At 44.4% G+C, this 27330-nt stretch overlaps 1 protein-coding gene and 1 long non-coding RNA gene across 9 annotated transcripts in view; one reads left to right on the top strand and one right to left on the bottom strand.

Moving 5' to 3' along the window:
- The window catches only part of Ppp2r5c (protein phosphatase 2 regulatory subunit B'gamma), a 134132-nt gene that overhangs the window by 38610 nt on the left and 68192 nt on the right, over nucleotides 1-27330 (bottom strand). For all 8 annotated transcript variants that reach the window (XM_048362688.1, XM_048362687.1, XM_048362690.1 and 5 more), the window contains one exon: nucleotides 21117-21316. In XM_048362688.1, the coding sequence (XP_048218645.1) occupies nucleotides 21117-21316 (200 nt within the window). The remainder of the gene's footprint in view (nucleotides 1-21116; nucleotides 21317-27330) is intronic.
- LOC125363457 lies at nucleotides 9236-19479 on the top strand. Its single transcript, XR_007213235.1, has 3 exons — nucleotides 9236-9967; nucleotides 10196-10729; nucleotides 19469-19479. It is a non-coding gene; the product is annotated as an uncharacterized LOC125363457 (long non-coding RNA).

Raw genomic sequence — 27330 nt, 5'->3', positions numbered from 1 at the left:
TGGAATGGCTCTCTGCAGCCTCTTCTACCTTTTTTTTTTGTGGTACTCAAGTTTGAACTCAGGGCCTCATGCTTGCTAGGCAAGTGCTATACTACTGAGCCAAGCCTCCACCCCTATTTTGTGTTTGTTATTTTGAGACAAAATATTGTTTCCTGCCTGGGCGTCTGCCTGGACTGGATCTGCCTATTTTTGACTTTATGTCATAGCTGGTGTGACAGGCATTTGCCATTGCACTCACACTTGGTTTTTCTTCGTCTTCTTTTTATTTGTTTATTTGTTTTGTTTTTGTTGCCAGTCTTGGGACTTGAACTCAGGGCCTGAGCACTGTCCCTGGCTTGTTTGAGCCACAGCGCTACTTCCGGCTTTTTCTTTCTTTCTTTCTTTTTTTTTTTTTGGCCAGTCCTGGGCCTTGGACTCAGGGCCTGAGCACTGTCCCTGGCTTCTTTTTGCTCAAGGCTAGCACTGTGCCACTTGAGCCACAGCACCACTTCTGGCCACTTTCTGTATATGTGGTGCTGGGGAATTGAACCCAGGGCCTCATGTATACGAAGCAAGCACTCTTGCCACTAGGCCATATCCCCAGCCCCCGGCTTTTTCTATATATGTGGTGCTGAGGAATCGAACCCAGGGCTTCATGTATACGAGGCGAGCACTTTACCACTAGGCCATATTCCCAGCCCCTTCGTCTTCTTTTTATTTATTTATTTATTTTTTTGGCCAGTCCTGGGCCTTGGACTCAGGGCCTGAGCACTGTCCCTGGTTTCTTCCCGCTCAAGGCTAGCACTCTGCCACTTGAGCCACAGCGCCGCTTCTGGCCGTTTTTTTTTTCTGTATATGTGGTGCTGGGGAATCGAACCTAGGGCCTCGTGTATCCGAGGCAGGCACTCTTGCCACTAGGCTATATCCCCAGCCCCTCGTCTTCTTTTTAAAGAAAAGTTAAAAAAATTATCTTTAAGTAGTTGCCTTCCTCTTTCTTCCTCAGAGACAGAGGGAGTCTTGAAGACTTCTGTTGGGTTTGCCTGGAACCACAGTCTGCCTGGTTTCCTCCTCCTACAGCTAGGTTGATGGGCATGGGCCTCTGCTCCCAGAGCACAGTTGAGAAAGGGACTTGGGAACTTTTCTGCCCCCGCTAGACTCAAACCATGACCCTCCAAATCTCAGCTTCCCAAGTAGCTAGGCTTGTAAGCATAAGCCACTGGCATGCAGCTTTCCCTACATTCTCTTCTCACCTAGAAGCATGACCCTAGACTGACATCCTGCCTCAACTTCCATTCTTTCACCCGCTAAGAAGGGCGAGAGGACCTGAGGACCTACAAGGTGCCCTTTACTCTGGGGCGTCCCAAGGACCACACATGCCATAGGGAAAAGAACTTGTCAAGTGTAAAAACATGGTGCCCTGGCAGTCCCTGCTTAGCATTTCCCAAAGGTGTGCTACTGTTTCTCTGGCCTCTTGAGGGCAATGACACCGAGCACGAGTGTGTACAGAGTGTCTCCATGTGCCAAGGGCTAACTGAAGACGCAAGGCACCTGCTTCTCCACTGTTCCCGACACGCCCACTGTCAGGGCATAGGTCAGTCCTGCAGAGGTCCAATTAGATGCAGGCCAAAACAACTCCAAAAAACCATTTTGTGGAGAATTCTTACAATTCAGCAATTTTGTGCAGTATTTCCATAGCTGTATAAGTAATAAATACTTGTCCTGTGACATAACTGCAGCCCAATAAGACAGATAAAGATTTTAAGAGGTGAAGGTATGCTCTCCTCGCAGAAGGTGGCTTAATTCCGGACAAACTCGGAAGACAGGCTTGATGACTCAAAGGTTTCGGGTGGAAACCACATGGCTAGCCTGCTACCTTCCTTCTCGTGGATCTGTTCATGTGAGTGAGATTTACAACAGTTCAGAAAGGCCAAATGATGGCTACTTCAGAACACGTCCCCTCCTATGAACATTATATTCTAAGACTCATGCTACTCAAGAAATACATTTCTAGGAAGTTTGTTTAAATATTAAGGGAGATACATCTGGAAAACAAAGGCATTGACTGACCTACGTCTCTGCCAGCTGGGCCATCAAAGATGGACAACCAGATACAAAAAATCAAGTACAAATGAAGAACAGCCTCTCTGTGAAACAATAATAGAGTGAGAGACCCCATACACACAGACAGAGAACCACTGAGCATTACCTGTGCATCACGGCCTAGTTGGGAGGCGAGTGGAGAAAGCTCAGGGACTCTGACGCTGGAAGCATGGCGAAGCCTTTGCCACTGCCAGGGGATGGCAGCCCAGGGGAAAGAAGGGACTCAAACAGCAAGCATAAGCTAAGTGCACTTGCCATGAACCCGGTGGACTTACAACACTCCTTCCTTCGTTGGCACCTACTAGGTCCTCAGATACTTTCTGAGGGGAATAGATCTTCTGGGAAAAGTACACCCATTGGTCATTGTGTTAACTGCAACACCCTGTAATTACCTGAAAACTGTGAAACATGTCTGATTAAACCTTAAGCTCTCAGCTGTAATGTAATTACAGTCCTAATTGGGTTCCTAATTGTAAGCTCTTCTACGATGCAGTACATTTCCTCTTGAACATTTATTTCGAAGATAACTGGATGACTGGGCAGTTCTAGGACTGTCTTCCCCCGCCCATCTCCAAGCACTACGGACAAGCTCTCAATAAATGCTCAGGGTCTTTACTCAAGGTCAGAGTTGTCTCAAAGAATACAACTTTCCATCAAAACAGATGCTAGAATGTGTTATTTAAGAAAACAACAACAACAACAAACCCTGGGGTTGAGAATATGGCTTTAGCAGTAGAGTGCTTGCCTTGCATGCATGAAGCCCTGGGTTCGAATCTTCAGCACCACATATATAGAAAATGGCCAGAAGTGGCACTGTGGCTCAAGTGGCAGAGCACTAGCCTTGATCAAAAAGAAGCCAGGGACAGTGCTCAGGTTCTGAGTGCAAGACCCAGGGCTGGCACCAAAAAAAAAAAAAAAAAAAAAAAAGGAAAAAACTCCTATTTTTTGAGGTTCTTATTTCTGAATACTTTGCGATTGCTCTTTTTACAATCTATTTGAATGCAGGTTAAACATCCCTTATCTGAAATGCTCAGGACCAAAAATGCTTTGGATTTTTCAGATTTTGAAATATTTTCATGACAAGATAGTCTTAGAGACGGGATTCAAGCCACATAAAATTCATATATGTTTCATACACATATACCTCACATGCAGCCTGGAGGTAACTTTTTTTTTGGCTAGTCCTGGTGCTGAGGAATTGAACCCAGGGCTTCATGTATACGAGGCAAGCACTCTTGCCACTAGGCCATATTCCCAGCCCTGGAGTTAACTTTTTTTTTTTGGCCAGTCCTGGGCCTTGGACTCAGGGCCTGAGCACTGTCCCTGGCTTCTTCCCACTCAAGGCTAGCACTCTACCACCTGAGCCACAGCGCCCCTTCTGGCCATTTTCCATATATGTGGTGCTGGGGAATCGAACCGAGAGCTTCATGTGTAGGAGGCAAGCACTCTTGCCACTAGGCCATATTCCCAGCCCTGGAGGTAACTTTTTAAAAGTGCTTTTTTTGCTGGGTCCACTGGGTCATGGCTGCTTGGGAGGTGGAAATTAGAGGATTGTGATTCAAGGCTAGCCCAGACAAAAAGTGAGATTTTTTATCTCAACCAATAAAGTTGGGCATGATGGCATGTGCCAGTCAACCCAGATACAGAAATGGTTTAAACAAGAAGATTGCTTTCCAGGACAGCTTGGCCATAAATTTGATACTCAGTTTTTATTTATTTATTTTATTTATTTATTTATTTATTTATTTATTTATTTTTGGCCAGTCCTGGGCCTTGGACTCAGGGCCTGAGCACTGTCCCTGGCTTCTTCCCGCTCAAGGCTAGCACTCCGCCACTTGAGCCACAGCGCTGCTTCTGGCCGTTTTCTGTATATGTGGTGCTGGGGAATCGAACCTAGGGCCTCGTGTATCCGAGGCAGGCACTCTTGCCACTAGGCTATATCCCCAGCCCTGATACTCAGTTTTTAAAAAACAAACAAACAAAAAGCAAAAAGGGCTGGAGGCAAGGTTCAAGTGTTAGAGTGCCTGCCTAGCAATTGTAAGGATCTGAGAACAGGGTTCCTTGTTTTTAAATTTTATAGGCCCACATTATTAATACACGAGGTTTCATTGTGATAATTCCATAAATGTGTATAGTGTACTTTGAACAAGTTTACCTCCTTTACAGATGACAGGGAATAAACCCACAAAGGAAAGACAACAACTACAATGTGTGAGATGAAAACTTGACTGGATGGAGCTGACAACAGATAGGATGTGGAGAAAAGATTAGTGAACTCAGGGAGGGGGGAGGCAAGGGAAAAATGAGGGAGGAAGTAACAAGTTGGATAAGAAATGTACTCATTGCCTTATGTAACCCCTCTGTACAACACTTTGACAATAAAGAAATGAAAAAATATTAGTGAACTTAAAGACAGCAAAAGAGGGGCTGGGAATATGGCCTAGTGGCAAGAGTGCTTGCCTTGTATACATGAAGCCCTGGGTTTGATTCCCCAGCACCACGTATATAGAAAATGGCCAGAAGTGGCGCTGTGGCTCAAGTGGCAGAGTGCTAGCCTTGAGCAAAAAGAAGCCAGGGACAGTGCTCAGGCCCTGAGTTCAAGCCCCAGGACTGGCAAAAAAAAGATAGCAAAAGAAACCAACCAAGTGAAACAGGAGGAAAAAAGACTAAAAAGAGGGGCTGGGGATATGGCCTAGGGGTAGAGTGCTCACCCTGTATATATGAAACCTTGGGTTCAATTCCTCAGGACCACATATATAAAAAAAGCCAGAAGGGGCACTGTGGCTCAAGTGGTAGAGTGCTAGCCTTGAGCAAAAATAAGCCAGGGACAGTGCTCAGGCTCTGAGTTCAAGCCCTAAAACTGGCAAAAAAGAATAAAAAGAAACAGCCCCAGTGAAGGGGGGGCAACTCTATGAAGCCTAATGCGCATTAATTACTGTGGTAGCCCAAGGATTTCTATTGGGGCCCTAAAGAACTTTTAAAAAGAGAGCAGGAGGGGCTGGGAATATGGCCTAGTGATAAAGTGCTCGCCTCGTATACATGAAGCCCTGGGTTCGATTCCTCAGCACCATCTATATAGAAAAAATCCGGAAGTGGCACTGTGGTTCAAGTGGTAGAGTGCTAGCCTTGAGCAAAAAAGAAGCCAGGGACAGTGCTCAGGCCCTGAGTCCATGCCCCAGGACTGGCAACAAAAACAAACAAACAACAACAAAAAGAGAGCAGGGGATAGGAAAAACTGTTTTGAAAAGACAATGGCCAGTTTCTGCATTTGATGAAAAGTATAAACAAACTCTAAAAAAGAGAAAGAAAGGAAGCCATGCAAGCAGCCAGCCTGTGGGAGGTGGTGGTGATAAGGGAAGTATTATGTCCACAACAAGAGAGATAGGGATTGACGGCAGATTTCTCAGTGGAAGCAGTGCGAGCAAGACAACAAGAGTGCTCTCAAGTCAGAAGAAAGACCTTCAGACAAATGAAGGCTGAAATAATTTGCCATGGGTAGACCTATGCTTCAAGAAACAGTAAAGACAAATCCTTCAAGCAGAAAGGACACACATCAGACAAGTATCTGGAGTCTATGCAACAACACAGAACGAAACTATTAACTTTCCAGGGAAATACAAACAACTTTTCTACACAAATTATTTCATTCTCTTTAAAAGATAAATGCTTAAAACAAAAACAGCAATGCATTCTGGGGTTTATAATATGAAATAAAATGTCCGATGGCAATTGTAAGGAAGGCTGGGTAGGAGAGAAGAGGACTGTGGTGATTTTCATACAATACACATAATGGCACTCATCACTTGAATATATGCTGAGATAAAGTTAAAGATGCACTCTAGAAGAGCTAAATGAATAAAGTCAAACAATAGTCCAGTAGCAGTAGCTCCTATCTGTAGTCCTTGCTTCTCAGGAGGATGGGATCTGAGGATCCCTGTTTGAAGACCACCTGCTAGGAAATCCACCAGACTTATCTCCAATTAACTACCAAGAAGCCAGATCATGGTGGCTTAGGCCTGTAATCCTAGCTACTCAGGAGGCAGAGATCTGAGGATTGTAGTTTGAAGCCAGCCTGGGCAAGAAAGCCTGTGAGACTCTTATCTCCAATAAATCACTCAGAAAAAGTCAGAAGTGGTGCTGTGGCATAAGTGGTACATGCTAGCCTTGAGCAAAAGCAGTTTACTCAGGCTCTGGGACTGGCAAAAAAAAAAAAAAAAAAAAAGTAGAGCTGTGGCTTAGTGATAGAGTGCCAGCCTCAAGGCAAAAAGAAGCCAGGGACAGTGCTCAAGCCCTGAGTTCAAGCCCAGTACTGGTACAAACAACAACAACAAAAACATGAAGCAAATACAGGAGAAAAGTCTTTCTAAGCTTTCTGGGTTAGGAAAGTCTTCTTAAACCAGGCATGGGTGACTCATACCTATAATCTTAGTGACTCAGGGGGCTGAGATATGAGAATTGAGGTTCAAAGACACTTGGGGGCAGAACAGTCTTTGAGATTCTATCTCCAAATAATCAGAAACATGCTAGAAATAGAGGCATGGCTCAAGACTGAGACATGAGCAAAAAGCAAAGTTAGAGCAATATGCCCTGAGTTCAAACTCTACTACTGGGGAAAAAAAAACCCCCCACAAAACAGAAAGAATCCTTAGTTTTTCTTAACTCAAGGAAATACAATTAATAAAAGAAACAAATTATAAATTGGACCTTACCTAAATTAAAATCTTAGCTTTGTATAAGACACTGTTCAGAAACTAAAAGAAGTCAGGCACTGGTGGCTCTTGCCTGTAATCCTAGCTACTCAGGAGGATGAGATCTGAGGATTGAGGTTCAAAGCCAGCCTGAGCAAGAAAGTCGGTGAGACTTTTACTTCCCATTAACCACCAGAAAACTGGAAGTGGCGCTATGGCTCAAGTGGTAGAGTACTAGCCTTGAGCTAAAGATCTCAGGGGCAGCGCCCAGGCCCAGAGTTCAATCCCCACTACTGACAAAAAGGGGGGGGGGGGGGAAAAGAAAGAAACTAAAAAGAAAGATTAGAGATGTGGCTCAAGAGATACAGCGCCTGTCTAGTAGGCGTGGTGTCCTGAACTCAAGTGCTAGTAGTACTAAAAAAAACCAAAAGAAACAATACCTCCCCCCGCCCCCTGCAACAAATCCACACACGTGATAGTCTGAAAGAAAATATTTGTGAGTCATCTTATCTTGCAATGAAGTTATATATACAGAATACATACAAAATTCTAAAATTCAGAAAACAACCCAATTTAAAAAAAAAATGGGCAAGGGCTGGGAATATGGCCTAGTGGCAAGAGTGCTTGCCTCATATACATGAAGCCCTAGGTTCAATTCCTCAGCATCACATATATAGAAAACGGCCAGAAGTGGTGCTGTGGCTCAAGTGGCAGAGTGCTAGCCTTGAGCGGGAAGAAGCCAGGGACAGTGCTCAGGCCCTGAGTCCAAGCCCCAGGACTGACAAAATAAATACATAAAAATTAAATAAAAAAATGGGCAAATGGGGCTGAGAATATGGCATATGGCTTAGCGGTAGAGTGTTTGCCTTGCATGCATGAAGCCCTGGGTTTGATTCCTTAGCACCATATAAACAGAAAAAGCCAGAAGTGGCGCTGTGGCTCAAGTGGTAGAGCGTTAGCTTTGAGCAAAAAGAAACCAGAGACAGTGCTCAGGCCCTGAGTCCAAGCCCCAGGACTGTCCCCCCCCCCCCCCTCGGAAAAAAGGGCAAATGGCTCGATGCCAGTAGCTCATGCCTATAATCCTAATTAGGAGGCTGAGATCTGAGGATCTAGAACTGTGACTGAAAAATTGAACAACAGCTTGAGGCCCTGAGTTCAAACTCCAGAACCAGCTAAATAAATCAATAATAAACAGAAATAGTTATATGAACAAATCTTTTTAAAAAATCAATATTTAAAACAAAAGTCTTTTTCTGAATTTCACCAAGTCCCTTCTTTCTTTTCTCCCTCCCTTCCCAGGCCTGGAATTGAACCCAGAACCTTAGGCAGGTAAGTACACTACCACTGTGTTACCGCCTGAGCCCTTGGGGCTTTATTTTTAAATCTAACTTAGTTTGCCATTGATGCTCATTCTCCTTTATTGTAATTTTGGCAAAATTACTGTAACTTTGGCAAAATAAAAACAAGCAAAACAGAGAATATGTGATTTAAAACTTTACTTGAAATAAATCTGTCAATGATTTAAAACTTCACTGGTTACCATACTACCCCCTTTTAAATTGAGAACATTCTTTCCTTTCCCATTTCAGAAGCATCGTAACTCTTACAAGTAATACTTTCCAGAACACACTGTAACCATCAGATATAAAAATAGGGAAGGAAAGAATCCAACCCTGATCTCTAAATGGAGTATGGGACAATCATCTCGGGGCCTTGAGGATACCTGGCCAACACATCCTAGGGAAAATTCTGAGGCCAAAAAGGCTTATATATAAGCCAGCATTTAATCATGTGAGAATAGACTAAAATAAAAGGCTGGGCTCATTTTCCCTGGAACAAAACTCAAGTCTTCACATGAACCATCATCCAATATACTGATCATTTCTGATCATTTGATCATCCCCCCTTTCCTTCTTTCCTTCCCTTCCTCTCCTCTCTCATTTTTTTTCCTCCTCTCCTCCCCTTCTAGTCCTTTCTTTCCCTTCCATCCATCTAACTTAACTATCTAAGTGATCCACTCTGGCTCTGGGAAGTGAGCAAGCACACTCTTGGTCCTTTTGCTTTCAGTTTTCAGATAGTCTCAAGTTAATTTTTTTAGAGCTGGACTTTGACTTCTTATCTCTGCTTCCTGAGTAGCTAGGATTACAGGCCTGTATCACCAACATTTTTTTTTTTTTGCCAGTCCAGGGGCCTTGGACTCAGGGCCTGAGCACTGTCCCTGGCTTTTTTTTATGCTCAAGGCTAGCACTTTACCACTTGAGCCACAGTGCCACTTCTGGGTTTCTCTGTTTATGTGGTGCTGAGGAATTGAACCCATGGCTTCAAGCATGCTAAGCCACATTCTCAGTCCACCAATATTTGTTGTTGTTTTTTGCTAGTCCTGGAGCTTGAACTCAGGGGCTGGGCATTGTCCCTGTGCCTCTCAGTGCTTAAGGCTAGTGCTCCACACTTGAGCTACAGTACCACTTCCAGAGTGCCACTTTGAATGGTTAATTGGAGATAAGTGTCTCACGGAGACTTTCGTTTCTGTCTGGGCTGGCTTTGAACTGTAATCCTCAGATCTCAGCCTCCTGAGTAGCTAGGATTATAAGGCCTGAGCCCTTGATGCCTGGTTGTATCACTAACTATAAAAACATTTGCTGGTTGTTGATGGTGACAAATGTGGTACATGATCATTATTAAATGTTTTAAAAATTACAAAAACATACAGTAAAGGAGGGAAAACCTATATAATCAAATTATCAAAAGCAGCTACTATTCACAGCTTATACTATATTACCTCTACAGCAACTTTATAATTTTATATGGAATGGAATCAGTAAGCCAATCTATGGTGTGAATGAGGCTACAGTTATGTAACTACCTTCTCATCCCAATTTTGGTTTTACTTCCATATTACAAACATGGAATCACACCTGTTTTCAAACCTCTAGTAACTAGCCTAATCTAACCAATTTCTCTGTGAAGCACTTCCACAATGTAACTTTCTAATGAGGGAAACAGAAAGACAAGTAACTATAAGGTATTGGTAAGTGAAACAAGTCAACACAAGGAGGAAGGGCTAAGCAACTGCCCAGCACATGTTCTAAAAGCCTTGGAGGAGGGTCTCTTGGAGGACTGTCCCTTTCCTGTCCACTTCTGGGGCTGAGAAAAGACACTTGAACAATAACTTCATTCTGGGGCCATCCCAATTTCTACATGTTTCCCTTTTGACCTAAGGCAGAACACCGCTACAGCCTTTTGTTTAGAACTAACCCAAGCTTACAGAATCAAACCATTAAAGCAGCACAAGGAGTGGTTCCATATGGAAAGCTGGGCAAAGGTGACTGTCTGATCCACCCTCCTCAAAAAGCCTTTCTCTCTTCCCAACTCCATCAAACGGTTTGGTGGGTCACAGCAAAGCTCAGGCGCAGGCAGGAGACACGCAGGCAGGCATCAGGCTGTTTGTGGCCAGTGCCACTCAGTTTCACTCCTTCCAGGGGCTAGCAGCCAGTCACCCAGAGATGCCTGAAGGGCTGACACAGGACGTTGGCAAAAAATTTGTCCCCTGGGATTGTGGACCAAATACTCCTATGTCTGTTTGAGACTCCACCTTTGAGCATAAACAGGGTGCCTGCCATGTGCAACCCAAAGACTCGACTCAAACTCAAGGCCCATCCATGGTGCCTTCCTGAGGTACTCTTCCGCTTGCTGAAGTCAGAAAGTGGAGCACCAGTTCATCATCCAAGTATCTCAATTAAAATCCTCTAACCAGCAGTGCTTCTAACTCATCATATCTCACATTTGCCATTTCTCTCCATCCCCACTAGCTTATCCTACTAGTTCTCCTCTGCAACATTCTAGCAGTTTTGAAACCAGTCCCGTTGACGCCTCCATTTTATATTCCTTCTGATCCATTCCTAGAAGGGCAGCTAGGGCAAAGGGTATGGCCTCGGCTCCAGGCCCAGCCTCCATCGCTCCGGGTCTTGACTCCAGCCTTCCTCAGTTGGGTGCTCCCCACTTTCTTTATGTGCAGCCTTGGGAGGGTTGTCCCTGCTAGGTACCCTTCCTTACACAGCTTGTCTTCCCAGACAGGTCAGGCTCCATGGGTTTCTGCTTGCCCCAGGCCACTCTGCTCTGCCCCTAACTGCTTCCATCCCTCTGAGACAAGTATGGGCAGGCTTTGGGAGGGCAGAGTGCGTATTAGCTTACTCACTGGGAACACCCCAAGAGGTAGCACGCTGCTAGAATGCTGAGTGATCTGTGCAGTGATTCAGCACAGGCAACTGGGAAATTCCGGAGCCCGTGGGATGTGCAGTGCCCATGCCAGCCAGCTCATCCACACACCCATCTGCACAAATCCCGTCGGAGCTCAAGTGATGCTCACCTGTGCCTGCTCAGATGTGTCTCAGTGTCCAAGCCTAGCCAAAAAACTGCATCAGACGTGAAAGCACTGCGCCAAGTTCAGTGGAAGAAGTGCAAGAGCGTAACTTTTCTCTTAGGGAAATTAAAGTTCCCAAACGGTAGCAAGTCAGGAAGGTTGCTGGAGCAGCTCCTGTTAAACCTGTGGCATGTCTAAGAACAACCCAGAAGCAGGTGGACACAGACAGCTGCTGTAGGAGACCCCGGAGGCCTGCTTCTGAAAGGCAGGTGGGACCCAAGAACCTGGGCTGCTGCTGAGCTTCTACCTTTTTGATCTCAGGACCCTTTAAACTCCTAAAAATTACCGAGGAGCCCCAAACCCTTTGTTCATGACAGCTGTATCTATCAGTATTTATTATACTAAAAACAAGCCAGAGAAATTTAAAAGTAGCAATTATGTCCTAATAAAATAATAAACATGTATGAGAAATAACTATATTTCCCCAAACATAAAGGAATTCAGTGACATTGCTTGGCCTTTCTCTCAGCTTTTTTTTTTTTTTTTTTTTGTTTTTGTTTTTTTGGCCAGTCCTGGGCCTTGGACTCAGGGCCTGAGCACTCTGTCCCTGGCTTCTTCCCGCTCAAGGCTAGCACTCTGCCACTTGAGCCACAGCGCCGCTTCTGGCCGTTTTCTGTATATGTGGTGCTGGGGAATTGAACCTAGGGCCTCGTGTATCCGAGGCAGGCACTCTTGCCACTAGGCTATATCCCCAGCCCCTCTCTCAGCTTTTAAATATATCTGTCTTAAGGAAAAAACAAACGGCTGGACCATCCTATCAGCTCCTACATTGAAGGTTGTTTCTGGATGCCATCTGCCTCACCCAGGCAGGTCCTAAAGAGGGACGGGCGCCTAACCGCTTTGGGGCAAATGGGCTTCCTGACCCTCCACTGGACCTGGACTAGCCGCAGCTGCTACAGGCGAGTGCGATATGGACAGTGAGGCCTGCGTGGAAACGGTCTGTCCTCACGCCACGCAGATCCAGTGTGCGCCTTGCATGTGAATGGACTTCTTGCTACGAATGGTTTTCTTATGCCACTCATTGGTTATTTGGAGAGCTGCTTGGTTGGTTTACATAGATCTTCCCGGTGGTGACTCACTTCAAGGTATCTATAAAAAAATCCCATTCCTTCGCCAAATTACCAAGCTCAAAATTCCCTTAGGAGCTCAGATTTGATCACTGACCACAAATACCACCAGTTGGTTTTCCATAAATTGCACTTTTCATTTTGTTGAGCTTTAGAGAAAATGTGTGCTACAAATACTGAAGTCTGAATGACCAGTGTGTCTGTCAGTCATTTTCCAGGTAAACAGTCTCCGTGGACTGGTGGCAAGTGTGGCTTCTGACTGCCGCCCGCGGGCAGCCTCCGTGGGCCCTGCCGGAGCCTGCACCCTGGAGCCTATGCACTCACACCTGGTCAGGGAGGGTGCTAAAGAGCCACGGTGTAATAACAGTAATAGGTCCTGCTTCAGTTAGACCATGAAGGATGATGGACTGTTTTTGTTTCTTACTGGTCATGTTGCAGCTGTGAATATACCAGGTCAGTTCAGTGACACTGCCCAGTTTCTTGTTAGGATGTCAGTTGTAGCCACAATCACAGCTTTTGAGCTAAAGTGCAAATGTCAACACCACCGAGGTGTCAAAAACGTCATCATGGAAATATTTTTCACTTCACAGGTCCTCTAAGAGAGCCCCAGGAATCTCTGATCCACTGATATGAATGAGAGCCTAGTTAGAAGATAAAATATGAAATGGAGGGCTGGGAAGATGGCCTAGTGGTAAAGTGCTTGCCTCGAATACATGAAGCCCTGGCTTCAATTCCTCAGCATCACATATATAGAAAAAAGCCGGAAGTGGCTCTGTGGCTCAAGAGGTAGAGTGCTAACCTTGAGCAAAAAGAAGCCAGGGACAGTGCTCAGGCCCTGAGTCCACGCCCCAGGACTGGCAACAAAAACAAAACAAATAAACAAAATATAAAAAATGGATACTATGAAGCTTTTCATTTTGGGGTCTACTACAGGTTGTAAGAGAATTGAAGCCTCTGAAATCATATGCAAAAGTCAGTATATCATTCTATTCTTCAGATTTTGAAAGAATCCAACCTTCTATGTAACTCCTTAAATACTGCTAAAGCATTTTTAAATTAAATACTGTAAAGCATTTTTACATTTATTATTTTGAATTTTTAAATATATTGATTTGTGATAAATTTTTTGACTATTAGGAAAAAGTATCTGTCTGTCTACAAAAACAGATTAGAGAACTAAAAACCCAGATGAGCGGTTACATTTAAAATCTGACTGCAAAGAAGAGATAAGGTTTCCATAGTTCATGCCTGAGAATCCTGAGGCTAAGAGTTTATCCCCATTTCCTGTTCCTCTTCCTCCTCCTTCTCTCTGACCCTAAGAGCCTTTATCTGTAGAGCTCTGGGAAGGCAGGACAGCAACATGCGCACAGCCCTTCACTCATGGGGGAAATGCAGGACAAAATTAAAACGAGAGAGGCACGGAGGATGGAGCATGGCTGGAATCAAGACAGGTGACACTCCACTGCTGCTCATAGGAATGTGGAATGGCCACTCTGAAACAGCCTGGCAGGTTTCCAAACCGCCAAACACACATTGACATGTAGCCCAGCAACTCCACTACTTATGTGTACACCAGGAGAAGTGAAAACAGGCATTCACATAAAGCTCGTACACAACAGCAAATCCACAAAACCCCAACCAGAAACGACCTGAATGCCTGCTAGCAGGGGAATGGATAAATGAAGTCTAATAGACTACTACGTGGCAATGAAAGTACTAGGCAATAAAGGAATGAAGCAGGACACATATGCCACTAAATTAGGAGAACACAATGCGGAGTGAGGAAGTCTGCGACTGCTTGCTTGCCTGTGCATGCGGGCCTTGAGGTAGTAGGGGTAGTGAGGTGGCTGGCAGGAGAGGGAGGGACATTAGTGAGCAGGAAAGCCCTTGGGACATGATGTTTTCTTTTTGGCGATTACTGGGGTTTGAATTTGGAGCCTCATGCTTGCTAGGCAAGTACTCTACCACTTGAGCCACACTTCCAGACTTTTTGCTTTAGGTTGGTTGTGTTTTTCTTATAGGATACTTACTTTCACCTGAGTTCAGTCTCCGACCTCAATCCTTCTACTTCAGCAGTCTTTTTTTTTGCCAGTACTGGGCTTGGACTCAGGGTCTGAGCACTGTCCCTGGCTTCTTTTTGCTCAAGGCTAGCACTCCGCCACTTGAGCCACAGCGCCACTTCTGGCTTTTTCCATATATGTGGTACTGAGGAATTGAACCCAGGGCTTCATGTATACGAGGCATGTATACAAGCACTCTACCTCTAGAGGCCTTATTCCCAGCCCTACCTCAGCATTCTTGAGTAGTTGGGATCACAAGCATGTATCATCATGTCCAGCCTTCACAATCTTAGATTTATATTAAAATCTGCTGAATTACTCATTTTAAGGGGGTTAAATTTTAAGGTATGGATAATATCTTAATAATGTGTTAAAAATCAATACAACATCCTTTTCTAACAGACAATATATTTAAAAAAACGGAAACATTAGGAGTACAACCTCTATAGAACTGTGGTTTCTTCAAAGTGGAAAGTAATGTCTCTAAAAATGCTATGACCAAGATAAACACACACACACACACACACACACACACACACACACGTGCTATGTAAGTGACCAGCACCAGAGCTGTGGCCTGCAGAGCTTCTCATCACAAGAGACCTTCAAGAGGTCAGAATGTTCCCACCGTCCCACAGGCTTGGGTCTCACTGGAGTGAAGGCCTGCAGTCTCTACCCTCTCTTTTTTGTCTGAGAGAGTCACAGATGACAGCCAAGCCCCACCACAGCATACACCCTTTCTTCCTTCATTGTACTTTTCACCAGTGCTGTCTGTTCACAAGACAAAACAACAACAATCATCAACGACAAAAAAAAAACCCTGTCAGAGCTCCTACTCTTCTCCCTGAGCTCCGGGCAAACAAGAGGTGAGAAAGAGTTCTTCTGAACTTAGCCAACATTAGCGCAGAAAGGGGGAAAAGGAAGGGTCCCCTTGCTCTCTCAGTGTCTGCAGAAAAGTACCTCACGTGCATGTATCTGTACAGGACAGCCTGATCCAATCACAAAATTCTCTTTGGACCTGCACTTCAACTTGAGACTCTAATCTAATCCTAGGATTCTTCTTTGCACATGAGAAGGAAAAGCTGGGGAGGGCAGTAATGTGTTAGTGACCCTCCTTCTCTCTGGACAGTGCAGCTTGCTCAGAAGATGCTCAGCTAGTGAGTGTTACGTGCTACCTGTGTTCTGGACGCTAGATCTGATGCTCAGGGAGCAGGAGGGAAATCCAGCTAGAAGCTAGTTCTAAAGTCTGACGACAAATGGTTCAGGTAGTGCTCATTGGTCTCGTGAAGTACAAGTGAGAGACGGAGTCAAGCTGTCCAGAGCACACCTGGCTAGCGGTGAAGATGTGCCCCAAGCCAGGACGACTGGTTTCTCCTTCCTCTTTGCAGACTCCTAGAGTGCAAAACCAGGGGGACCACTGACTATCAAGTCTTTTTTTTTGGCTGGTTCTGGGGCTTGAACTCAGGGCCTGGGCCCTGTCCTCTTGGTGCTCAAGGCTAGTGCTCTACCACTTGAGCCACAGCCCCATTCCAGCTTTTTTGAGTCATTTATTGGAAGTAAAGTCTCATGGGGACTTTTCTGTCCAGGCTGACTTTGAACCACCATCCTCAGATCTCAGCCTGAGTAGCTAGGATTACAGGCACGAGCCACTGGCACCCAGCTTCCCAACGCCACCCACCCCCCTTTTGTTTAAGCTTCAAGATGATTATAAATGTAATGTGAAGAATAAAATCATGCAAGTCATAGGAGAAAGTATGAGTGCCTGTAAGGTTGGTAAGTAACAGTTAAGGACGTTTCTTGGGGCAGCTTCCTTTTTGCTCAGTAGATGTCCATTGTCTGAGATGAGGTCCATGTGTCCCTTATGCAGATCACATGGCAGCCACGGCATAATCACTGAACTTCCAGAATTAGTAATACTTAGTGGGCAACTATGGCTCATGTTGGTAATGTTACCTACTCAGGAAGCTGAAATCCGGAGGATCAAGGTTTGAAGCCAGCCCAGGAAGAGAAGTCTGCCAGACTCCACCTTCCAAATTAACCAGCAAAAAGCCAGGGAGGAGATATGACCCTAGTAGTGCAAGCAAGCAAGCATAAGGCCTTGGTTTCAAACTCCAGTACTGCCCTCCCTCCTGGGCTAACAATAACTTAAAATAATCAAGCTGATCACAACTGCTGACAGAGGAGACGGAACTATAAGAAGGACATTCCTTAGAGTCCCAGGGGTACAAGAGATAGGAGAGAGACTTGACAAGTGGAACCACATTAAAAAAGTTTCTGCCCAGCAAAGGACATAGTTGCTAAATTAGAAAGACAGCCAGCAAACTGGGAAAAGATCTTTACCGGCAATGTATCATACAAATGCCTAATATCCAATGTGTATAAGGAGCTCAACCCCTCCCAAACCTAATAAACCAATCAGTAAATGGGCAGGGGAGCTAACTTCTCAGAAGAAGAGGTAAGAATGACAAAGAGCTACATGAGAAAATGCTCATCATCCCTGGCCATAAAGGAAACGCAAATCAAAACAACCCCGAGATACCATCTCACCCCAGTAAGACTGGCCAACATCGTGAATTTGAACAACATCAAATGTTGGTGGGGATGTGGGGAAAAAGGAACTGTACTGTTGGTGGGAATGTAAAGTAGTACAAATATGCTGGACAGCAGTCTGGAGGTTCCTCAAAAAACTAAACATAGGCCTTCCATATGACCCAGCCACACCACTCCTGGGCCTGAACATCATAACCCAGGATGTGATAGAGACATCCATGTTCATTGCTGCTCTATTCCTAATGCCCAAGATGTAAAGAGCCCTGATGCCCTACAGTAGATGAGTGGACCCAAAAAAATGTGGTACCTACATACAATGGAATTTTACACAGCCATTAGAAAGAATAAAATGATGTCATTTGCAGGAAAATGGCTGGAATTAGAACAAATCATGTTAAGTGAAGCAAGCCAAGCTTAGAGAAACAAATGGTGCATGTTCTCTGATAATGCGGAAGTACACTGGGATATGATAAAATTACACAGGATTCTAAATACTCACATACACTGAGACCAAAAAAAGATACTCTTAGGAGAGAAACACAAAGGAGCAATAGCTAAGTGCCTCTTTGAATTTATATAATGTTATATATATATATATGTATAATATCTATACAAATACCAAGATATAGAAACAAGAGACCTCTTTTATCCTTTTTTTGTTAGTTCTTGATGATTCTTATGTATGGTGTATTCAAGTGTACATGTTTGGAAGGGTTGGGGAGGGTATAGAACTCAAGGCAAAAAGGGTGAAAAAGTACAGCAGTGGAGCTAATTGTATATTGACGAAAGTAAAGTATACAACTCATGGGTAGAGACAAGAGGGGAAGGGACTGGGAGAGAATGAGGGAACAGAAGACATTGGTATGAAAGGAAATGTACTCTTTATCTGACTCATGTCATTGTAATCCCTCTGCTTATCACCTCTATAAAACCAATAAAGAAAATTAATTAAAAAGGGACATTCCTTCCATCTTCCTTTTTTCCTGAAGTAAATATACTTTATTAGTTACTTTTCTCATTTCTGTCACCAAATAACTTAAGAAAGGCAAGACTGATTTGGGCTCGTGGTTTCAGAGCGTTTGGTCCCTCGTGGCAGGAAAGGGAAGGCCTGGTGGAGCAGCTAACCTCAAGGTAGACAGAAGTAGGGAGGAGAGGTGAGGGAGGAAGAGTGAGTAAGCAGACTGGGAACCTGACATAATCTTCAAGGTCATACCTCCAGTGACCTCCTTTCAGCTAAGTCCCATCTCCTGGGGACTATTGCTTAAAACACAAGCCTGTGGGGGACGTTTCATTTTAAGCCATAACATTCTACCCCTGGTCCCTAGAGTCTCATGGCCATCTCATAATGTAAAAGCATGCCCAAAGTCTTTAACAGTTCCAACATTGTTCATAAGCACCAATTCAGAGTCTCTTGTGAAAAATCAAAGCAAACTATTAGCTTAAGGCCCTGTAAAATCAGAGAACATTAATGGCACACAGTAAACACTCCCGTTCCAAAAGGGAGAAATAGGGCATAGGAAGAAAGAATAGGCCAAAGCAAATTAAAATCTTTCCAGGACAAACACTATATCCTACAGATGCATGTCTGGCACTGTGCAAATACTGTTGTGACTTGTCCTCTAGAGGCCTGGGCAGCCCTGCTCTATGGCACTGAGGATTGTAGCTTGCAAGAACACATTCCACATTCCTGGGTTTCCACTGCAGTTCAGTTGTCACCTTCACAACAACTTCACACATTGCCCAGTCACACGAGGACTGCCCGTAGGGACTCAGACTCTTTCACATGTTTTCTGGCCTTTTAGGCCTTCCTTTGAAAGCTTGGAAGCCTCTTCCCTCTACCTTGCGTTTTGTATGCCTACAAAACCAACATCATGTGTGGAGGATGCCAAGGTCTACAGCCAGCTTGAGTAGCAGCCTGGCCCAAGCCCCTTAGAGCACAGGTTGAACAGGCTCTGGGTGGCTGGGTTCTGAGCACAGTGAAATGAATCTCAGGAAACAATTTCCTAGGTGGCCTCATGCAAGCAGGATGTCCTAAGATGCTCTCTTCCGAGGTAAAGTCTTTCTCTAATGACTCTAATTAGGCAGCGAAGGGTAGGGCCTTACAGATCCCTAAGGTACCCTTAAGTTATTTTTCTTTTGTTCAATGCACAGTGCTAGGTTTCTTTTTAATGTTGTTAATCTCTTTAGCAATCATACCTCCCTTTGCTACTCAGGCTTTCTGTACTCAAGTCCTCTGTTCTCCAAGTCCTTCTGTTCTGAATTTTGCTCATAATTCTCTCTGCAATCCTGGCTAAAAGCAGCCGGCAACAGCCATTGCCACAGCCTCAATGCTGGAATGTCTTAAGAGTATCTCCTACAAATTCGCAGGACATGGACAAAATGTAGACACACTCCAGTCCCAGTTTGACCGTGTCACACGCCTCTAGTCTAACGCCAAGCAGAGGCCTTCCCGCTCCCCTTTGAGCCCTCCAGCACAGGCTTTTCTGTGGGCATGCCGATGGGCATCCTGGGCTTCTGAGCTCCCACCAGCAGTGCCCGTTATGCTCTGCTTAGGGCATCCTAGTTTACTTTTCCAAACTCTTCCAAATCCTTCCCACAAACCAGTTCCACAGGCTGAGGAATCACATGGTCAGACTTAGTCACAGCCATGAAACACTCTGTTCATTTTCTGTACTAATTTTTCCCATCCCTGTGACCAGATATCTGACAGAAACAGACTGGGAGCAAAGATGGATTTGGACTCACGGTTTCATAGGAAAGCTTATTTATATCATAGTGAATAGGAAGTGGGGACAGAGAAGAATGAGAAGAGAGAAAAGAGACTGGGGAATCAGCATAGCTTTTAAAAGCACACCTTCTGTGACCTTCTTCTAGGCTCCACTCCTGAATTTCTACAGCCTCTCAACACATTGCCATTAACTGTGGATCAAGCACTGAAGACATAAGCCTAAGGGGAGAGCATCTCTCTTTCTCTTGCTCTCTTTTATTTTTTGTTGGACATGGGGCTTGAACTCAGGGCCTTGGTGCTGTCCCTGAGCCTTTTTGCTCAAGGCTAGTGCTCTACACTTTCAGCCACAGTGCCACTTCTGGTGTTCTGGTGGTTAATTGGAAATAAGAGTCTCACAGACTTGTAAGGTCTGCCAGAAAGGAAACCCGCCACATGGTTCAGGCAGAAAGGAGTTTAATGGGGGGAAAGCAAACTGCCAGCCCACACAAGATGGAGGTGTGGGGAGACAGAGGGGAAGGAAGAAGGAAGAAGGGAAAAAGAGAAAAAGAGCAAGAGAGTAAGAGAGAAAAGAAAGAGTGTGGAGATTGTGTTGAGCTGGATTATATAGGAAGGTGGGAGATATGGCCAGGTGGCTCCCTCCAGGTGTGCCAGTTACTTAGGTAACTCAGGTACTGCGCACAGACTTAAACAGGTGGGGGCATCTGGATGGAGCCCTCCCTGCCTTACAAGACTTTCCTGCCTGGGCTGGCTTTAAACCTTGATCCTCAGATCTCAGCCTCCTGAGTAGCTAGGATTATAGGCGTGAGCCACCAGTGCCCAGCTAGGGGAGAAAGTTTAATATTCAAACCATAACACATATTAAGTAAGAAATAAAAGCATTTTTGGTTAAGAAGGCAGTCAATTCTGAAATATTTCACAGTTCAATGAAAAAATCAGAATTTAACGATTGAAGTGAGGGGCTGAATGAAACACTCAGATTAACTGCATGACAGACCATCTCAGCCAATCAGGACATATTATCCTGATCCCAGCATTGATTGATGGAGGCTTGTCAGCCAATCAGCATGGGCTGTTCTGATAGCAGCTTGGTCCTACTGATATTTAACTTTACATCATTAGAATTTTCCTGCATGGGTATGGAAGACATGTTTACTTTTAAACTAAATAAGGGTGTTGTATATGAATGTTATATATGTTAAAAAAAAGTTTTGAGGATGATAGAAGAATAAATACAAATTAAACTTTTAACACTTCTATCCCACAGGGTAGTTTCTGAGGATTGAGTGAGTTAATAAATACAAAGCATCTATTATATAAGTAATTACTATATATTATATTCAGGTCCCTGAGAGTCAACGAGTCCTGCAACTCTTATCATGCCTCTAGTCCAGCACAAGCTATGGAGAAAGCCCCCATTCTTTCTAGGTAAACAACACATCTCAGCAGAGGAAGAGGTTGTCCCACAAGCATCACAGTACTGTGGCAGTTCAGGTTTGGGAACCAAGGTTAACTGCAGTCACTTACCATATGGACTACTTCCGGGTAAATGGGCTCTGTGATCACATTTCGATTATGGGTGATATATTCTACCATTTCACTTAAAGCAGCTCGTTTTACTTCCTTCCACTTCAGGTCACTCAGTGGGTCAGAAACAAAGTCAAAGAGGACACAACACTGACGTAACTTCTGGATAAAAAGCTTCTCTTGATCTCCAGGAGGAACATCTGAAAAGCAGAAAGTAAAACACATTGGGTTACAAAGTTTGCTTAATGCAAAGGGGCTGTGAAGCACGTTTTAGTGTTCTTCTATTTTTATTCTGAATTAATATAAGTTCAAGAAGAAAAGGGATGGGGTCAAAGTAAAGAGACATTAAGCATTTCTTAGAACAAATGAAAAAGCAAAAGCTCATCACTTCTCGGATCACATGCTTGATATGATAAAGTATGTTAAGCTCATCACTGTTTAGATGACGTGTCTGGTAGGAGAGTAGGTTTTTGCATTCTTTCAAATCACATTGAGAGTGCTCAAGATAGAGCCCCTCTTTATGCATTCTCTGGACAAATTATTTCTAAGCATTGAAGTTCATAGGCGAGGCAGTAGCTAGCGCAAACAAGAACAAGAGGTGAGCAGTAGTCTCCAGCTGGGGTGAGGGTGTGGATACATTTACACCAGATGACTGCAGAATGCAGGTAAAGCATTGGCAGAAGGGGTTAGAGGGGAAGGGTGCTTCTTGCTCTAAATTGCCCCAGAGGAGGGTACAATGGCTGTCTACTCTGGCTGAGAAACACAGAAAACAACCTAGTTACAGATCTCCAGTAAAAGCGCCTCCTTAAGTGCTCCTCAAAGCCCATTCCCTTCCACTTTCTGGTCTACAGTCAGCGCACAGCACCCGTGAGCAGGGACAGCACTTACAGCAGCACTATTACAGAAATGGAAATGATAGTAACCATTATTTTTCGTGAGTTTTTACCTGGACCAGACACACCAAAGCCATATACTTATGTACTGACATTTTATCCACTTAATTTTTACAATAAGACAACTAAGATAAACAGCTTTAGAGGAGTACTAAAGGGAGGCAAGTGATGAAGCTGGGTTCAAACCACTTTTGCTATAAAACAATATATGCTCACTAAAGTTGATTTTGTTTCGAAAAATACATCTATTTTCAAAACAATGCTAACTTCTGTCAACATGGAATAACTATTATTTTTAGTGAATTGATAAATGCATGTTAGAATTTTTCCTCTGGTTAGTTTTGAATATGGTCAATACTGATACTAAAAATCACGTAAACGGAAACTCTTGGGGTCCTAGTTACTTCTAGGATTGTAAGGGGTCTGGACAGTGACCTTCCCATGCTGGCCTCACCCCACAGAATGCCTCGGAGCACATGGACCATCCTACCGTCCTTCAGTACACTGTTTTTTGCGCTGGCCCCCAGTTCTTCCTGCTGTGCCCTAACTGTCAATGTCCAGTACAGGCTTATTTTCCAAGGCCTTTTCTTACTTCCGGGTTAGCTAAGATACATGGCTCTAAGCACTTAGCACTTCCAATTGTTTTGGCCAGCTAGTGATCTGCTCAGGGTCTTCTCCCAGAGGGGTGAGCTGTGAGGTCAGAGGACGTGTGGTTGTTCCCTAGCTCACTTTAAGCCCAATGATAGCCTGACATAGCTGATACATAGACACTGTTCCTTCAATTCCATAACCCCTTCCTGAGAAGGGGTGTTTTCCTCATTTGCCATGCTGAGTGCAGAGGAAAGTAGCGTACAAGCTCGGGGCTGGAGTGGGACACAGCACCTACCTCAGAGACCCTGGGAATAATCATTTGATCGTAAACATGGCATATCCAGTTATACAGGGATCTTCCCACCCAAATACCCAGCCCTGGTTGTGAACAGGGCTGACTTTCTGAGTTACTGCATCGTCTGATCCCCTTTCATTCCATAACTCTGCTTATATTCCAATTGGCCAGGGTGCCTTAAATGAGTTTATAGTTGCTGTCACAGTCCATTGGGATGGTGTCTGGCATTCTCACTGCCTCAGTACAGAGAACTAAGAAGCCTGTAGTTATCTCTAGGAGTCACCAAACACCCCATTGAGAGCCCCCTCACAGAAGGCTCCGACCTGTAGGAACATTTCCCTCTGGACCCTGTAACAACAGCTGGAGGAAAAGGATTCTGAGAGCTGAACAGCCTGTCCAAACTCATGGGCAGACCAGAGCCAATGGCAAGAACAAACACCTGGATATTGGGAGAATCAAGTAAGTCTGAAAGGCCCTGAAAATATCATCTGCTTTTTAAACATAGCCCCACTGATACTTAGAATAAAGATAACGTTTCATCAAAACTCTTCCATGGGAGAAAAGCAATCCCTCCGAGTTTCTGAGAGTTTTTGGTTCTTCCTTTAAAACCCCCCTTCTCCTTGGGATAGGGTCTACAGTCTGGGAGGTTTAGCCCCTGGCTACTTTATTTGCTGGTATAATATTCACATTGAGATACTCTTTTTTTTTTTTTTGCCAGTCCTGGGCCTTGGACTCAGGGCCTGAGCACTGTCCCTGGCTTCTTTCTGCTCAAGGCTAGCACTCTGCCACTTGAGCCACAGTGCCACTTCTGGCCGTTTTCTATATATGTGGTGCTGGGGAATCGAACCCAGGGCTTCATGTATATAAGGCAGGCGCTCTTGCCACTAGGCCATATCCCCAGCCCCTATTTGCTGGTATAATAATAAAACCTTCATTTCCTTTTCCCCAAAACTCTGCTCTAGTTATTCTAACTGACATCCAGTTTAGGGAACCGGTTTTGGTTTAAATTAAATGCTTTCTAGTTCTCACTCCCTCTGTAGTCTGCTTACAATGATATCTTCTAGTTTTAAGCTTGACTAATTCTTTTGACTTAAGATATTTTGGCTATTTGTCCCCTTCTATACTAATTTATCAGTGCCAAGAAACCTACAAGGCCAGACTGGCTGAAATCCTAGTTTCCCCAATAGTGAGGAATGCTTGAGGGAGAAATGTAATAGGTGCTTAATAGCCGCTGTGGTTGAGGAACACTGGCTCCTGACTTGGGCACATGTCCTAATGGTAAGGTAAGAGCTAGGCATCCCCGCTGCTGTCCTTTGTTCTGAGCCATTCTCTCCTGCTGACACTTTGTAACCATCTTGTAATTCAGGAAGGAGTGGCCCACCTGCAAAGTACCAATCGATGACCAATCCCGACAGACAACTGAGTGCAGCCAGTCATCTGCCAGTCACCTGTGACTGCACACCTCCCTCTTCGTCCCCATTTCTCCCTCCACTATAAGCCTGAAGCAAGTGTCTGAGCAAGACTGAGATGCTTTCTTCCTGTGGCTGACCTCTGGTAAACTTCCTTTCTCTGCCCTTCACCATAACTGTCTTCTGCATTTGACGTGCTGGGGTGAGTGGCTGGACCTGACCTATGAAACCTAGGCCTAGGTTTCTGGGCCTAGGGCCTAAAATCGGTACCAGTAAAACCAAACAGTTTATCAAGATACCACCAAGAAGCTGGGCTTGGTGGTGCCCACTCAACCCCTAGTGAGCTAGAGACGGGGGGATTGTGAATTTGAGGCCAGCTGTGCTATATAGTGAGACCCTGTTTCAAAAACCAACCAAACAAACCAAACAACAAATGAACCAACAAAACTCATAAATAGACACCACTGGTACCAGTGCCAGCAGGGGCCAGCTGTGCCCAGGCTCACATAACTGCCAGCATTGTAGTGGGGCTGCTTGTTGTCAACCTGGTCTGGGAGCTAGACCTGCGCCCTGGCACAAAACCTCAGGACACCATATCACACAGGTAAAAGACACTGTGCACAGTGGTACTGCATTCACAGTCCAAACTGGACACAACACAAATGTCCACTAGTGGTGGACACACTAGGCAGACACACTGTGGTTCATGTACTCTCAAGTTACAGCAGCTCATGAGTCTTAAAAATAACCATTACATTTCACATTTGTTTTATATTCTTCTGTATGTAAGTTTTGTTTTGAGTAAAAGGCAAAGGAGCCAGGTACCTGTGGCTCATATTTGTAATCCTAGCTATTCAGGAGGCTGAGATCTTAGGATCAAGAGAGTTGAAGCCAGCCTGGGCAGAAAAGTCCCCGTGAGAATCATCTCCAATTAATGACTCAAAAACTGGAAGTAGCACTGTGGCTTGAGTGGTAGGATGCTAACCTTGAGGACAAAGAGGCTCAGGGACAGTGTGCCCAGGACCTGAGTTCAAGTCCAAAAAATAAAAATAAAAAAAGGCAAAAGAATATATGTATATGCCCCCTCCCCAAATAAAATTACATAAGAATGTTCAGTGACACCTGAGTATCCTTCTACAATATCCTCTTGGCTCTTTCCTTCTCTTCAAAAGTCCACTGGTATGGACACCACGATGCTTTAGGCAAGACATGTCAGTGGTTTTCAACGGATCTGTGTAGTTCATATCTAGCAGTTTTCAACTACCCTAGATCTAGCTGAGACTGAAAAACACCAGCTACAAACTCTCAACACACTTCCCGGTGCTCCTCGGTGGCAATTCTTCCCGTGGAGGCCTCAAAGCCCTGGCTTCCTTCCTCTATTGAATCATTTTCCAATCAAGATGAGGAAAGATCTACTTTCTCATCCTCTTGTCTCTTAAAAAGACTAGCCGCTATGATCTCAAACATACAAAGTAAAAACTGTAATCTGGCCTGACGTTGCTCTGAAGCACCTGCATGAGAAATGGAGGTACATGGACCGGTCTTAAAGATACAGTCCACATCTTTAGAAGCTAAGGCCAGTGGTAAGGATGCCTGCTTCCCATGTGAATGTACTTTTCCATCCTTGACAATGCAACATTAAACAACCACAAAAAGAATGTGATCCAACACATAAATACTGGGCATTGTGCCGGCACTGATAATAGGTCAAGTTAAAACAAAATACCTAATCTAAAAGAAGAAAAACTGAAACAATAGGTGAGAATGAGAAGTGCTGTAATGGAGACAGACACCTGGCAGCTCTAGGGGGACTCAGTGAACAGGGAAGCTGATGCAGCTGTTGGGGTGCGGAAGGTCATGCTATATGAGGAAAACTACCTAAGGATGCCCACTGCTCAAAGTAGGGGGGGCTGGAGTTAGAGGATCAAGTCTATGAGCGCACATCCTCTGGAAGATGCTAACTGCCTTGATGAACAACAGTGGTATATCTTGCATATGCTAAGTTATCCATATTCGTACTTAATAATAAATCTTCATGGACTTTTGTCGTGCATGTGTGTGTGTGTGATTCTTGCAGCTTGAGTCAGGGCCTGGGTGCTGTTCCTGAGCTTTTTTGCTCAAGGTTAGTGCTCTACCACTTGAACTACTGTTCCACTTCTTTTTCTTTTTTTGGTGGTGGTTAATTGGAGATAAGAGTCTCAAGGGCTTTCCTTCCTGAGCTGGCTTTGAATTTTGATTCTTAGATGTCAGTCTCCTGAGTAGCTAGGATTATAGGCATGAGCCACTAGTACCTATTGTTCTTGAGCTTTCTTTGCTCAAGGCTAGCACTCTACCACTGGAGCCAGAGCTTCACTTCCAGCTTTTTGGTGGTTAACTAGAGATAAAGAGCCTCATGGGCTTTCTTGCTCAGACAGGCTTTGAACCACAATCCTCAGATCTCAGCCTCCTGAGTAGCTAGGATTACAGGTATGAGTCACCAGCATTCTATTTCCAACACTATTCTTAATTTCTGAAATTTACAACAAGTCTTTCTTAATCTCAAACTACAAGTATCTTCTTCCATCCATTCTAATCTATTTCCCTTCTTAATAGCCCTAACTTCAAGTTGCATCTTTCACTAAAAAAAACGGCTTGGCATACAATTAATAATGTGTTAGATTGGATGATACTGGTATTTAGCTATGCTAGTTACACTTGGATATGTGTAGCTTTACTATACCTTATCTGCCTCTTTGGTTTCTAAAAGTAGCCAATATCTCTGTGTCTCCCTCCATGCTGACTGTACAAGTTATAAAGGGCTGAGTAATAGGAAACAAAAAAGGCTCTGAGAACGATGCCTCTACCCATCCCAAGAGTGTTCACCTATTCGCCTGCAGCTATGTCTTGTTTGGCAGCATTCCACAAGAAACCACAGTGAGGTACGGATCCTGACACTGTCCTTCCTCCACGCCTTGTGGGTGGAATCTGGGCTAAAGGAAAGTACTGCTTGCTAAACTAGTCTGGGTACACGCTTGGTCATGAAGCCT

This window comes from Perognathus longimembris, chromosome 14 (assembly GCF_023159225.1).
Source record: "Perognathus longimembris pacificus isolate PPM17 chromosome 14, ASM2315922v1, whole genome shotgun sequence".
NCBI classification, from domain to species: Eukaryota; Metazoa; Chordata; class Mammalia; order Rodentia; family Heteromyidae; genus Perognathus; species Perognathus longimembris.
This window is presented reverse-complemented; position numbering and strand designations above follow the sequence as displayed.